Raw genomic sequence first — 14,223 nt, forward strand, 5'->3', positions numbered from 1 at the left:
GTCTAGGTCCTAGGTATGTCTAGGTTTTGGTTTCTGGTACTGTATTAACATGGAGTGTCTGTCTCCCCATGCCTGCAGCCTGGAGATGACATAGTGTTAATGGCTGAGCAGCTGGAGAAGATGTTTCTCCAGAAGATTACTGAGATGCCCCAGGACGAGACAGAGATTGCTGTCATGACCGGCAAGGGTCGAGGCCGGGGCCGACGGGAAGGAGGTAGGGTACAGCACACACACACACACACACACACACACACACACACTGAAACAAGTACACTCTCCTGGCCTGGGGTTTCCAATACCCTTTTCACACTACTGAACTGTGCTGTGCTGGCCAGGTTACATGTCCACCATAGTTGCTGGAAGTTGTCTTTTTGTCATCTCTTTTTTTTCATGTTGTGTTTCAAGTGAGCAACCTCCACTTTTCAAACTAAATAAAAGGAGGAATTATCACTGTGAATCATCATAATGTTTGTGTCAATTAATCCCGTAAGGGATGGGTTGCCAACTGTCACCAAAATTCATTTAAATGAATTAAATTTAGGGTTGGGCGGTATCCACAGTTGTGTACCGTCATACCGTTTTTGTACCATACCGGGTTATACGGTATTACCGTATGTGCACACAAGAGGTGCAATTTAAAAATAAATGATATTTAATTATTTATACCCACAAAACTATTTAGGCAACCAGGATCTTTAGGGCCCTATAAAATCCGTTAAATGTTTTTTGCCTCATTCTGTTTTATTTGTTCCCAAATTACGTTTCCCCATTTTAGTTCTGTCTCCCCCATAGTTCTGTCTCCCCCATAGTTCTGTAACCCCCCCCACATTAATGCTTAAAGAGAAATGTCTTATTTTTTCCCCACATCATTCATTATCCCCAGCACCACCCCAATATCAACAACACGTCCCAATATCAACAACACGTTTCTATGTTTTGTAGTAAAAAAAAGATACAGAGAGGTAAGTGTTTCCAATGACATTTGAAGACAATTAGTATGCAATGCCTACTCATAATTGGTTGAAATCACATGATGCACAACGATGTGATTGTAAACACTTATGTTCCTCTTTTTTACTACAAAACATAGAAATTAGAGGTTGACCGATTAGGACTTTTCAACACCCATTATTGGAGGACCAAAAAATAGCCGATGCCGATTAAAAAATATATATATATATTTGTCATAATGACAATTACAACAGTACTGAATGAACAATGAACACTTTTATTTTAACTTCATATAATACATAAATAAAATCTATTTAGTCTCAAACAAATAATGTAACATGCTCAATTTGGTTTAAATAATGCAAAAACAGTGTTGGAGAAGAAAGTAAAAGTGCAATATGTGCCATATAAAAAAGCTAACGTTTAAGTTCCTTGCTCAGAACATGAGAACATATGAAAGCTGGTGGTTCAATATTCCCCGTTAAGAAGTTTTAGGTTGTGGTTATTATAGGAATTATGACGCGTCGACTATTTCTCTATACCATTTGTATTTCATATACTTTTTGACTATTGGATGTTCTAATAGGCACTTTAGTATTGCCAGCCTAATCTCAGGAGTAGATGGGCTTGAAGTCATAAACAGCGCTGTGATTCAAGCATTGCTAAGCGCTGCTGGCAAACGCAGTTAAGTTTGAATGAATGCTTACGAGCCTGCTGCCGCCTACCACCACTCAGTCAGACTGATCTATAAAATCATAGACTTAATTATAATATAATAAACACACAGAAATATGAGTCTTAGTTTCTGTATTTGACCATATTAATGAACTATCATTTCAAAAACAAAATGTATTATTTCAGTGAAATACAGAACCATTCTGTATTTTATCTAACGGGTGGCATCCATAAGTCTAAATATTGCTGTTACATTGCACAACCTTCAATGTTATGTCATTATTATGTCAAATTCTGGCAAATTAGTTCGCAACGAGCCAGGCGGCCCAAACTGTTGCATATACCCTGACTCTGCGTGCAATGAACGCAAGAGAAGTGACACAATTTGCCTAGTTAATATTGCCTGCTAACATGAATTTATTTTAACTAAATATGCAGGTTTAAATAAAATATACTTCTGTGTACTGATTTTAAGAAAGGCATTGATGTTTATGGTTAGGTACATTCGTGCAACGATTGTGCTTTTTTCACAAATGCGCTTTTGTTAAATCCCCCGTTTGGCGAAGTAGGCTGTGTTTTGATGAGAAATTAACAGGCACCGCATTGATGAAATGCAATGCAGGACAAGCTAGTTAACCTAGTAATATCGTCAACCATGTGTAGTTAAATAGTGATTATGTGAAGATTGATTTTTTTTATAAGATACGTTTAATGCTAGCTAGCAACTTACCGTGGCTCCTTGCTGCACTCACGTAACAGGTGGTCAGCTTGCCACGCAGTCTCCTCGTGGAGTGCAATGTAATTGGCCATAATCGGTGTCCAAAAATGCGGATTGCCGATTTGTTATGAAAACTTGAAATCGGTCCTAATTAATCGGCCATGCCATACGGATTAAATCGGTCGACCTCTAATAGAAATGCAGCCTTTTCACATGTTGATTAGGTGGTGCTGGAGATGATGAATATGAAGTTGTATTTTACATTTTTTAACCACATCAGGAGACCACTTGAGGTCTGGGCAAAATTTGAGAAAGTAAAACGTTTGGGTGTAGTACCCCTTTTAATTCCAGTGCACACCAGCAAGAGGCTGTTTTTAGCTGTGTTGTTTTGGCACAAGTGATGGTATGGTTTGCAAAACAAATATCCACTGGATTGATGCAAATAATCATGATATCATTCTGCCAGGTAGGCAGAGGCTACTTTGTAGTTCATGTTTAATTGAGAAGGTTTTTTGGGAAAGCCTTTCCATCTACCAGAAGACTTTTCATTAGCATCATGCTAAAGGCTGCACAAAGTGGTAGAATCGCGCTTCGTACATACAGACGGGGAATTCTCCTTGCCTCTTCAGAAAGTTGCAGGAAATGTGAATCAATTGGGCATTCTTTTCATGTCTTATGGTAGACATTTTCAATACATTTAGTTGATTCCCTACTAAGTTCAATGTAGATTTTATAGGGCCCTAGATCTTTATCCAGGAGGGGGTTGAATGTCTCTGCTGTAATCAAGAAGCTTGATCTTGACATTTACCCACGTAGCTAGCAAGTTAAAAAAACAAATGCATAGTTGGAGCCCTGAGCTGGATATCATTTAATTGACATCTTAGAATTATTGTACTTATTCAATTTCATTCATTCATGCATTGTTCTGTCTCTGTGTGTCTCACCCTCCCAGGTCTGAACTTGAAGCCAGGCCTGACTATGGATTCTCCGTCCACCACCCCCCAGACACGGGGCTTCTCCAGCCACTCCCCAGGCCCCCAGACCAGAGGACCACCAGTGCAGCAACAGACCCAGGACCAGGGGCCTCCATCTCTACCTCCTCAGCCCCTCATGCAGGCCCTGCCCTCCCGCGTGCCCCCAACGCTACCTGTCCACACCCATGCCCACGCGCCACAGCTCGGGGCCCCCTACTCACTGGGCCCGTCGGACCTGCCACTCCAGGCCCCTCCTAAGCTCCCTATCATGACCACCGTGCCTCCTCCCCCCACCCAGACCACCCTGCCCCCCACGTCCATTCAGAGCACCGCCCCCATACTGCAGAACCCCATGCCCATGGCCAAAGTGAGTAGGATGGAGGGTTTGGCATGCATGGGGAGGGTGCTGGGTATATTGCTTGCAGAACTGGGTCATGTTCATTTATAGCGCAAAATGGAAAATGAGAATGGGAGTTTCGAGGTGGTCCCTCCCTGTTTCAATCAGTTTTCTTCCATTTGATGTATAATGAATGACCCTTGATTCAAATAGTATTTGTGTTCCTTCAAATAGTATGAGCATTTAATTGAACCTCTCTGTAGTCACAAATGGGCAGGATTTGCACTTTTAGGGCTACTCCATTGGTTCCATTGCACCAGGAAAGCTCAGTCAATCGCAGTTCAGAATGCTTTTGATATAAGTACACTAATGTGTATTACCTTAAGCATCGGATCTAAAACGATCACATTCTCCTCTCATGCGCTGCCTCTTCTCCGTCCCCTTTCTGTCCCTCTCCCTGTGCCCCTCATTTCTCTATCCCCCTCTTCCCTTCCCCCATTCCAGCAGAGAAAGAGCCAGAAAAGGAAAGCCGACACGACCACCCCCACGGCCAACGACCAGCTGAGCGAGTCTTCTCCGGCTGAGTCCAAGTCGGGCAAGACGCTGCCGCGGCGAGAAAGCGCAAGGCCCACCAAGCTTCTCAAGAAGGAGGCTCCGGACTCCCAGCACCACCTGGGCCTCGGGATAGGTCTCGGTCTCGGGGGACCCATAGGACCAGGGGTAGGGGCTCATAGCCCCAAGCAGCAGGAGCAGCTACGATACTGCTCCAGCTTGGTCCGAGACATGTTACATAAGAAGCACGCTGCCTACGCCTGGCCCTTCTACAAGCCAGTCGACGTGGACATGCTGGGGCTGCACGACTACCACGACATCATCAAACACCCCATGGACCTCGCCACCGTCAAGGTGGGTTTGAATGGAACACTATTATGGCTATGTCCCAAATTGCACCCTTTCCCATATATATATAGTACAGTACTTTTGACCAGAGCTCATAGTGCACTACTTTCGACGAGAGCCCTATGTTGGGTTAGGGTTGGAAAGAAAGCCTGAAGGAGTGTAGCTCTCTAAGGGATTCCCTAGTCCTCTCTAAAAGGCTTCCAACATTGCGACGTGGTTTTGTGGTTGACAATGTGGTGATGTGTTTGTAGGTGAAGCTGGACAACCGGCAGTACAGAGACGCCCAGGAGTTTGCTGCCGACGTGCGGTTAATGTTCTCCAACTGCTACAAGTACAACCCACCCGACCACGAGGTGGTGGCGATGGCACGCAAACTACAGGTAATCAAACGTCTGACATGGTTAATAATAACACCCTCAGAATTCCAGTTCACTACTTACATCTTCCACAAGGAACTTAAGTCTGGTAACATAAAGATATATTGTAACTATTTAAATGGTAACATTCACGCGTGACAGATACACATGCAAGGTGTGTATATATATATATATATATATATATATATATATATAAGGTAAATGTCACAAAAATCGGTTTCATAACAAATGCCCACATGAGCTTACACCTTTTCATGTACCTGTTTGCTAAACTATTTGCTGTGTTACTGTTTTACTGGTGCAGCAGATGTGTTTGAAATCAGGGTTGTTCAGTAGGGAGAATACGTTTTGAAATCGAGTGAAATTCATAGGTACTACCAGTTGCTGAACACCGATGTTTGCTTATCCATTGCAACTAGTTTTGCTGCGGTGTGCCCTATTGAACACCACCCAGTTCTGTTCTCTATCCAGACTCTGACACTGAGTATGTCCTCTCTCTCTCCAACAGGACGTGTTTGAGATGCGCTTTGCCAAGATGCCAGACGAGCCCGAGGAGACGCTGGCTTCGGCTCCTGCCCCCGCGCTGCTCCAGTCCTCTGCCCCCATCATCAAGTCCCAACCGCCGCCCATCCTAAACCCCGCCTCCTCCATTCTAGGTCCTGCCTCCTCGGTCAAACACCCCGCTTCCTCCTCGGACAGCTCCAGTGATTCGTCATCGGAGTCGGAATCGTCCACAAACGACTTGGAGGAGGAGAGAGCCCAGAGACTGGCCGAGCTACAGGAACAGGTGAGGAAAGACCGAAATGACATCATTGAATACAAATAGGATTGGATTGAGTGATTCCAGCTTCTCTGACATCTCTATTCATCATACATTATTGTAATGAACCATAACCCCCTCATAACTATCATCTTCCTGATTTTTCTTTGTTGGCACTAATAACATCCATTTGTGATACATTTGATGGATAAATAAAGTTGTTTAAAATCTAATTGAATCCCTGAGGGTGGATGAGGGGTGCTGTGTCATTTCTGACCCCCTGGGATATTTGGTCACTTCCAGTCAATGCCTATCCACTGTTTTTTGACCGTTGGGTTTCCTGTCTTGTCTGTTTCAGCTCAAAGCTGTCCACGAGCAGCTGGCGGCCCTCTCGCAGCCACAGGCCAGCAAACCAAAGAGAAAAGAGAAGGAGAAGAAGAAAGACAAGCACAAAAGGAAAGGAGCGGTGGAGGAGATCCCGGAGCCGGCCATTCAGTTCCCCAAGAAGACCAAGAACAACAACAGCAGCAGCAGCAACAACAACAACAAGGAGCTCCTGCCCAAGAAGACCAAGAAACCCAGGTAGGAACGATACTAGCTTTTTCACACTACTGAGCCAAGCTGAGAAGAGGGGTATGCTACAAAGCAGGACCAAGGAGTAAGCCAGCTAACTTGCCTGACTATTTTGGTGTTATAATTTTTTTTTAAAGAGGAGCTTGAAATGGGCATGGTCTAATTGATAAAACAAATTTAAATCAAATTTACCAGAAAACCAATCACTATTTCCGGTTGCTTATTAAAGTTAGCTGGCTAACTCATTGATCCTGGTTTGTCGTATACCCCTCTGTACTGCACTGGCCTGGTTCTCCATCCGTCTTCACGGTACAATACACAGCTACTGGAATTTCTGTCTTAGGTGTGGCATTAGTACAGAAGTCAGGACCTGTGACATTTACAAGGGGACACAGAATTTGCTGAGCGCATGGGATTGTATTGACACGTTATAAACGTTGCTGACCTCAAAGTGCTTGATTGCCTTTGTCAAATTACTTCATGAACCTGTTTTGTTGTTTTATAAGCTTCTGTCTCATTTCCATGGCAAGTGTGGTAACATGATTTGTTTTCCCCCTCTGCCTTGGGCTCTTTCTGCATTTCACGGAGATGTTATGTTACTGATGCTACATTACAAAGTCCATATACTGGCACACTACTTAGAATTCACTACTTATTTCGAAGTAGTATGCTTGTTTGGACATTGGAATAGAAAGGTTATTCTCTCCCAGTTGAAATAGTACTGATGGTTTATATATTCTGCTCTGATTTTGCAGTAAGAAGGAGGGAGGTGCGGTGAAGAACAACCGCTCCTCAGCCCTGGGCCCTCAGGCAGCGCAGCAGCCCCCAGCTCTGCAGCCTGTGTCTGGCTTGGGGGAGGGCCTGGAGGAGGACCCGGCTGCAGCCGGAGTCCCCGGGGAGAAGGGTAAGCCCATGTCGTACGAGGAGAAGAGGCAGCTGAGTCTGGACATCAACAAGCTGCCCGGCGACAAGCTGGGTCGTGTGGTCCACATCATCCAGTCCAGAGAGCCCTCGCTGAAGAACTCCAACCCCGACGAGATCGAGATCGACTTTGAGACGCTCAAGCCGTCCACGCTGAGAGAGCTGGAGAGATACGTGTCGTCGTGCCTCCGCAAGAACAAGAAGAAGGTTCCTGGTGAGTCTCAACATGTGTATCTTTGCCTCCCCCTATGGCCAAACAAACTCCCGACCCCCTACAAATCACTTGTAATTGGATAATGTTGCATAATTAATTCAAATGAAACCCAAAATTACAGTTACAAAACATGAATAACAAGGTATTAAGATTTTCCACAGCTTTCCTCTAGCTCCTAGGTCACACTTAAAAAAAAATATATATATTGTTTTACCAAGCGGTTTCCTTTAACTTTGAGCAATGCAATGTGTTATGTTGACCTAACATGTTCGTGGAAGATAGTTTGTCTTGAGAAGATGTCGAGTCACATGCTTCCCTCTCCTATAGTGGCAGAGAAGACCATGGAGGCCATGACGGCCGCCAAGACCAAGGCCAGCTCCTCCTCTGACTCGGACAGCAGCGACTCCAGCTCCTCAGACAGTGATGAGGAGAAGGGTAGGGACACGCTGCAAGGCCTTCTCATTTCACTCCTCAAATGTTGTTTTTAAGCCTTTATTATCTTCTTTGAAGCATAATATTGAGGTGTTTCACACGTGCCTCGTTATTTACCTCATGCGTATTTCACATGCGTGGTCAATACTTGAACATTTGACTATCTCACATTGTGGCTGTGTTAAAACAGATTTTTATCACATATTCAGAATTGATAGACGAAAGCTTTGTTCAGTAGTCAGGAACTCCTCTCGCCCTTCTCTTGTCAGGAGTGGCTCCTAAACAGAAACAGAAGAAAGGCCACGGGACCAACGAAGGGAAGAAGCCCCATCTCCACCATGCCATGTCTGGAGCTGGTCCGGTCCCTCAGGGCCACCCTCACGCCCAGGCTCCTGTCCTGCAGCCCAGCATCCACCTGAAGCAACAGCAACATAACCCCTCCCCCGCCACCTACATGGCCCCTCCTCTCCCGGTAAGATTAGATTTATTAGATAACTAAATGTAGTAGGCTGCTCCAGCCGGAGACGACACCATATGTAACATATTGGTCATTTAGATAAGCACGTCACAGTCCTAAGTACATTTTCCCTCAGCACAGTCAGTGCTAGTAGGAAAAGACAAGTGCAGGATTTATTTAAACATTACATACATGATCAATTATCCAGGATAAAAACACAGCTCGAATGCTTATTTCATCTGTGGTCCTAAAAATATGACATGATTGCATTTGGTTGTCTGTTTTTGTAAAAGCTCATTACAGGATTTTAAAAACAACGGCAAGACGATATACCTAACATATAAACATATATATTAGGGCATTTCACCCCACCCGCAATAACATCTGCTAAATATGTGTATGCGACCAATACGATTTGGTAAAGATGGGGACTACACAACTGATTTAAAAAAGCATTTGGCATCAGTGAAGTTCAGTGTATGATTGCGCTTGTGTGTAATGTCTAGGTAACGGTCACGGCGTTGGAGTCCTCCCAGCTGCTGGAGAACACGTTTGATTCGCTGCCCCACTTCGGCCAGCAGCCCCTCATGCACCTGTCCCAGCACCACCACTCCTCGTCGCCTGCCGTGCCCCCCCACCTCAACGCTCATTCCGCAGCAGGGCCCGTGTCCCCGGAGACGCACCCATTTCTCAACCAGCACCCCATCCTCCCCAACCCTAACCCAGGTAAGTCCCAGCCTCTTCCAGCCACACCTGCCAGATATTCTTATTGTATTTTTTTCTCATATTTGAGCTGTGGTTGATTGAGTTTGCCTGGAGTAATGGGGCCAATGGAATAGTCCAGAATGTGCTAAGGCCACCCATCTGGTACACTGGGCAGGATCGATTTAGCGCAAACAAAGTATTTGAAAGAAAATACTTTCTGAACCCAGTTCTGCAATAAATCGGTTCCTTGTTACCCAGCATTTATTGACCTATGATTAGATTAACTAGGCATTCCTTTGACTTTTTTTCATTGTGATGTTTCCATCCTGACTCTCCTAACCACATTTTGTCATTGTTTCCCTTCCTCCTCTTCACCTGTAGCTTTGCACAATGCCTTGCCCCAGCAGCCGTCTCGACCCAGCCACAGGGCAGCAGCTCTACCTCCCAAACCCCTCCAGCAGCAGCAACCAGCGCCCCAGCCAACCCTACAACAACAACAACAACAACAACAACAACTTCAGCCACAAGCCCCTCCACCCCAGCACCACCTCCCGCCCCACATCCTCCACCCCACCCCCCCTCAGTCCCTGCAGCAGCGGCCCTTGTCCCCCCCCACCCTCACCCCTCAGGGCCTGCTGTCCTCCCAGCCCCCCCAGATGCTCCTGGAGGACGATGAGGAGGTAATTCCACCCTTACCTCAGATGCATCTCTACCTGCAGCAGGGACAGAGCCAGGGACAGAGCCAGGGAAGACCTGGCCAGCAACCACACAATCCCCAGCAGATTATGCAGTCTCTCCAGGTTCGCCAACAACAGAACCAGGCTCCCCTCCTGCAGTCTGTACAGGTATGTATTGTGTATATGTTGAGTGTGTAATATGTTTATTTTAGGGTTGCCTCCGACAACAACAAAAAATATTGGTCGACCGAGAGTCCGAGAGTTTCAATCCATTGGTTGAAACTTTTAAACCTATTTTTCCATATATAGGCAGACACAACCTATGTGTTTGAATAAAACCAACTACATATGCACTGAGCTTGTCTGATGCTTTAAGCACACTGTTTGATTAAATAATTAAGATTATTAAATAATTAAGAGATGCGGAGGACGTGAAAAATACACTTGAACCGGGTGAATGTTTACTGGTTGCTCAGGAGGGGAAGTCAGATCAGTGGAAGACATTTGACTTGGTTGTGGAAGCTACTGGAGATCAAGATAAAGAAGGGTATAGTAGTGTGTGTGCCAAACAGATTTTATATATTTTTTCTGACCATTTGGAACAGTTTAAACAACACTAAATAAGTGTACCAGAGAGTCTGTTCTAACGAAGAAAAATATATAAAGCCTTTATTACAGCAGACTAAAAACAGTTGCATGCATTGGTGAATTGCGGTTTATTTCTTGTTTAGGCTAATTATTCAAAGCTCCCTTTGTTTTAAAACTGAAATGCTTGATTGCATTCCAAAGCATGAACGTCTTATGCTGTGTGGTGGCATGAACGAATAAATGATTGATTGATACATTAGACTATATATTGAAATATAGGCCTAAGTTACGGTATTAAGACTGAGCAGGAAGCGCTGTTAGGCCTACAGCTCGATGGTGGTTGTACAAGGCTACTCTACAAAGCCTACTAAGAATTGTGACATTAATTATTATAATGATGATCATAATAATTATTGTAATAATGAGATCAAGAGAAAGGAGGGTATAGGAGCGAGAGCAGCTTGCATGTGATTTGTGACCAACAGATGCTGTAAGATTACAGTATAATTTTTCTTCCTGTTGGGAACAGGGTAAACAATAAGTAATACCAGTCTGTTCTAAACCCCCCCCCCCAGAAATTGTAAAGCCTTTATTACAGCATACAGATTAAAAAACGGCCAAATCTGTGAAATTGCTTTATCCAACATTTTTCCCGTTCCATGAGGCTTGGTGCTCAGGTAATCAGTAGGCTGTTAAACACTCACAGGCAACAGAAGCAAGATATGTCTTATTTCTTTAGATACAGTACCAGTCAAAAGTTTGGCTACACCTACTCATTCAAGGGTTTTTATTTATTTTACTATTTTTCTACATTGTAGAATAATAGTGGAGACATCAAAACTATGAAATAACCCATATGGAATCATGTAGTAACCAATAGTGTTAAACAAATAAAAATACATTTTCGTTTCTTCAAATGAGCCACCCTTTGCCTTGACAGCTTTGCACACTCTTGGCATTCTCTCAACCAGCTTCACCTGGAATGCTTTTCCAACAGTCTTGAAGGAGTTCCCCCATATGCTGAACACTTGTTGGCTGCTTTTCCATCACTCTGCGGTCCGACTCATCCCAAAAAATCTCAGTTGGGCTGAGGTCGGGGATTGTGGAGGCCAGGTCATCTGATGCAGCACTCCATCACTCTCGTTCTTGGTCAAATAGCCCTTACACACAGTGGAGGTGTGTTGGATCATTGTCCTGTTCAAAACCAAATGATAGTCCCACTAAGTACAAACCAGATTGAATGGGGTATTGCTGCAGAATGCTGTGGTAGCCATGCTGGTTAAGTGTGCCCCCCCCATGCTTCATGGTGGGAGCCACACTTGCGGAGAGCATCCGTTCACCTAACCTGTGTCTCATGGGGCTATCTTTTGTATACCACCCCTACCATGTCACAACAGATCTGATTGGCTCAAACACATTAAGGAGGAAAGAAATTCCACAAATTAACTTTTAACAAGGCACACCTGTTAATTGAAATGCATTCCAGGTGACTACCTCATGAAGCTGGTTGAGAGAATGGGAAGAGCGTGCAAAGCTGTCAAGGCAAAGGGAGGTTACTTTGAAGAATCTCAAAAATATGATTCCATATGTGTTATTTCATAGTTTTGATGTCTCGTAAAAAAAATAAAGAAAACCCTTGAATGAGTAGGTGTCCAAACTTTTGACTGGTATTGTATATATGGATGATTTATAAAGCCAGGCACATTTACCAGTTAGGCTATTGATTTATAAACCTAATTAAGTTGGTGTTTGCTATCTCCCCACTTTGCTTAGACAATTAGGCTAAGCCCTATTCGCAGGGGACTTCTATGACTAGCATATTTTTGGTTAGTAAATATTTCTCTGGAATGTCCATTATTCCACAGGACGATTCAGACGGGATTACTTTTTTCCAAACTAATAACCGTAATTATTATTTATTTTTTAAATTATAAATTGAGAGTTATGACTGAAGCCCAGGCGATAACAGGGCTACACTGTTAACTCGAGCTTGGTTCCCAAGTTTCTAAACCATACCAAACCATATTTTGGTATAGTGTCATCATAACATTTAAATTTAGGAAGTGTGATCATAATCGTTAGGATATTTTAGCAATCCGCAGTAGACGTCCTAAATGCCCCCCCAGCTTTCAGATGTGAGCTAAACAGTGCACTAGAGATGCATTTTTAAGGCTATGGGTGCGAATGTCAACTTATTTCCAAACGTTTACGTCAGTTGTATGCTGCTTTGCAATCTATTAACAGCAAGGGTTACATTAAATAGTACTGATGTATTTGGCAATATTCAATCCATTTCTACAAAAGCATTCACTGTGGAAGTTTATGCATTTCGTACTTCATTCAATTTATCGAATCAGTTATTGTTTTCTTCCGCAACCCGTGAGCAACACCTGTCAAACTCCGACATTTCTCTCAAAACACAGGGGTGTAGATTCGCAGGGAACTAGTATTATCAGAGTTCGCCAAAAACAGTAGGTTATTCTGTCTGGAATTGTTTTTTAAATATGAAAACTTACAATTTACCAGTGGTGTAAAGTACTTAAGTAAAAATACTTTAAAGTACTACTTAAGTAGTTTTTTGGGGTATCTGTACTTTACTTTACTATTTATACTTTTGACAACTTTTACTCTACTACGTTCCTAAAGAAAGTAAGGATTAAAAAGTACATTATATTTTCCCTGACACCCAAAAGTACTCATTACATTTTGAATGCGTAGCAGAACAGGAATATTGTCTAATTCACACACTTATCAAGAGAACATCCCTGGTCATCCTTACTGCCTCTGATCAGGCGGACTCCCTAAACACACATGTTTTGTCTTTCAATTATGTCTGAGTATTCAACTGTGTCCATGGCTGTGTTTTCTGGTTTGCTTAATATAAGACATTTTAAATGATTTAGACTTCTACTTTTGATACATACACTTAAAACCAACTACTTTTAGACTTTTACTCAATTAGTGTTTTACTGGGTGACTAACTTATTTTCTTTTAAGGTATCTTTACTTTTACTCAAGTTTGATAATTGGATACTTTTTCCGCCACTGCAATCTACCTGCAGTGAAGCCCCTCAACATTTACATTACATTCAGTCATCTAACCGTCTCCCATCCAGAGCGACCCACAGGAGCACCCAGGGTCAAGCGCCTACACCAAGGGCACCTCCAACAGATCTCCCAACCAAGTTAAAACGGGGACCCGAACCAGCGACCAATTGGCCACCAGCCCAAGCTCCCAACCGCCAGGCCACCAATCATCCAATATCCTCCCACAGTTCCCCCGAGAGCTGCCCCTCAACCAACTGAGCCCCCCCCCACCGATGTGGTGTTTTGTGCTTGTGCACATAATTACATTACCTGACCACCCCCTGTAAAACGATTCCCGTCTGAATAGGGTGTAAGGCAAGGGCTGTTACCTTGTCTATTCTGCTGCTGCCCCTGCTGCGTTGTTCTCAATCCCAATATGCTGGTTAATTTTGCTATTAAACACACAGCAACATAGGGAAAAGCAGCAATTCTACGGTGCACTAAAGATTGTTTCAAAAACCGCGGACAAGCGACTGTATCCAACGCGGGGGAAAGCACATTTGTTATAAAATAATATTAGATTGCACCATTATTTGTACATAATATAACCATATACATATGTCTTAGAGTGATGGACTGTGCCATACCGGTGGTTGCCGCAATGGATTAGTCCACCGAGACGGGCGCAAATCAGACAGGTGCCTTGTGCACCATGAAAATAAACTGTTAGGCTATTGGTCGACAGATTTAGTTTATTCTATCGACCAACCAATCGGCCAGTCAACTAAATGGGGTCAGCCCTAGTTTTTTTGGATCCCTTTTATCTTTTGCAGAAGCAGCAGCTACTCTTCTTTGGGTACACATGTGTATATAATATTTGTATTGTTTGTTGTGTGTCTAATGTACATTGTTTATTTCTTATACAGAGTCACTGTGT

General features: G+C 43.6%; 1 protein-coding gene across 1 annotated transcript in view; it reads left to right on the plus strand.

Annotated features, from left to right (window-relative positions):
• The window catches only part of LOC139421041 (bromodomain-containing protein 4-like), a 36,845-nt gene that overhangs the window by 14,161 nt on the left and 8,461 nt on the right, over positions 1-14,223 (plus strand). Inside the window, exons 4-14 of the mRNA XM_071171535.1 lie at positions 79-214; positions 3,297-3,685; positions 4,160-4,561; positions 4,807-4,935; positions 5,441-5,719; positions 6,051-6,274; positions 7,021-7,400; positions 7,728-7,835; positions 8,102-8,304; positions 8,796-9,015; positions 9,376-9,839. Of these exons, the coding sequence (XP_071027636.1) occupies positions 79-214; positions 3,297-3,685; positions 4,160-4,561; positions 4,807-4,935; positions 5,441-5,719; positions 6,051-6,274; positions 7,021-7,400; positions 7,728-7,835; positions 8,102-8,304; positions 8,796-9,015; positions 9,376-9,839 (2,934 nt within the window). The remainder of the gene's footprint in view (positions 1-78; positions 215-3,296; positions 3,686-4,159; positions 4,562-4,806; positions 4,936-5,440; positions 5,720-6,050; positions 6,275-7,020; positions 7,401-7,727; positions 7,836-8,101; positions 8,305-8,795; positions 9,016-9,375; positions 9,840-14,223) is intronic.

This window comes from Oncorhynchus clarkii, chromosome 12, assembly GCF_045791955.1.
Source record: "Oncorhynchus clarkii lewisi isolate Uvic-CL-2024 chromosome 12, UVic_Ocla_1.0, whole genome shotgun sequence".
NCBI classification, from domain to species: domain Eukaryota; kingdom Metazoa; phylum Chordata; class Actinopteri; order Salmoniformes; family Salmonidae; genus Oncorhynchus; species Oncorhynchus clarkii.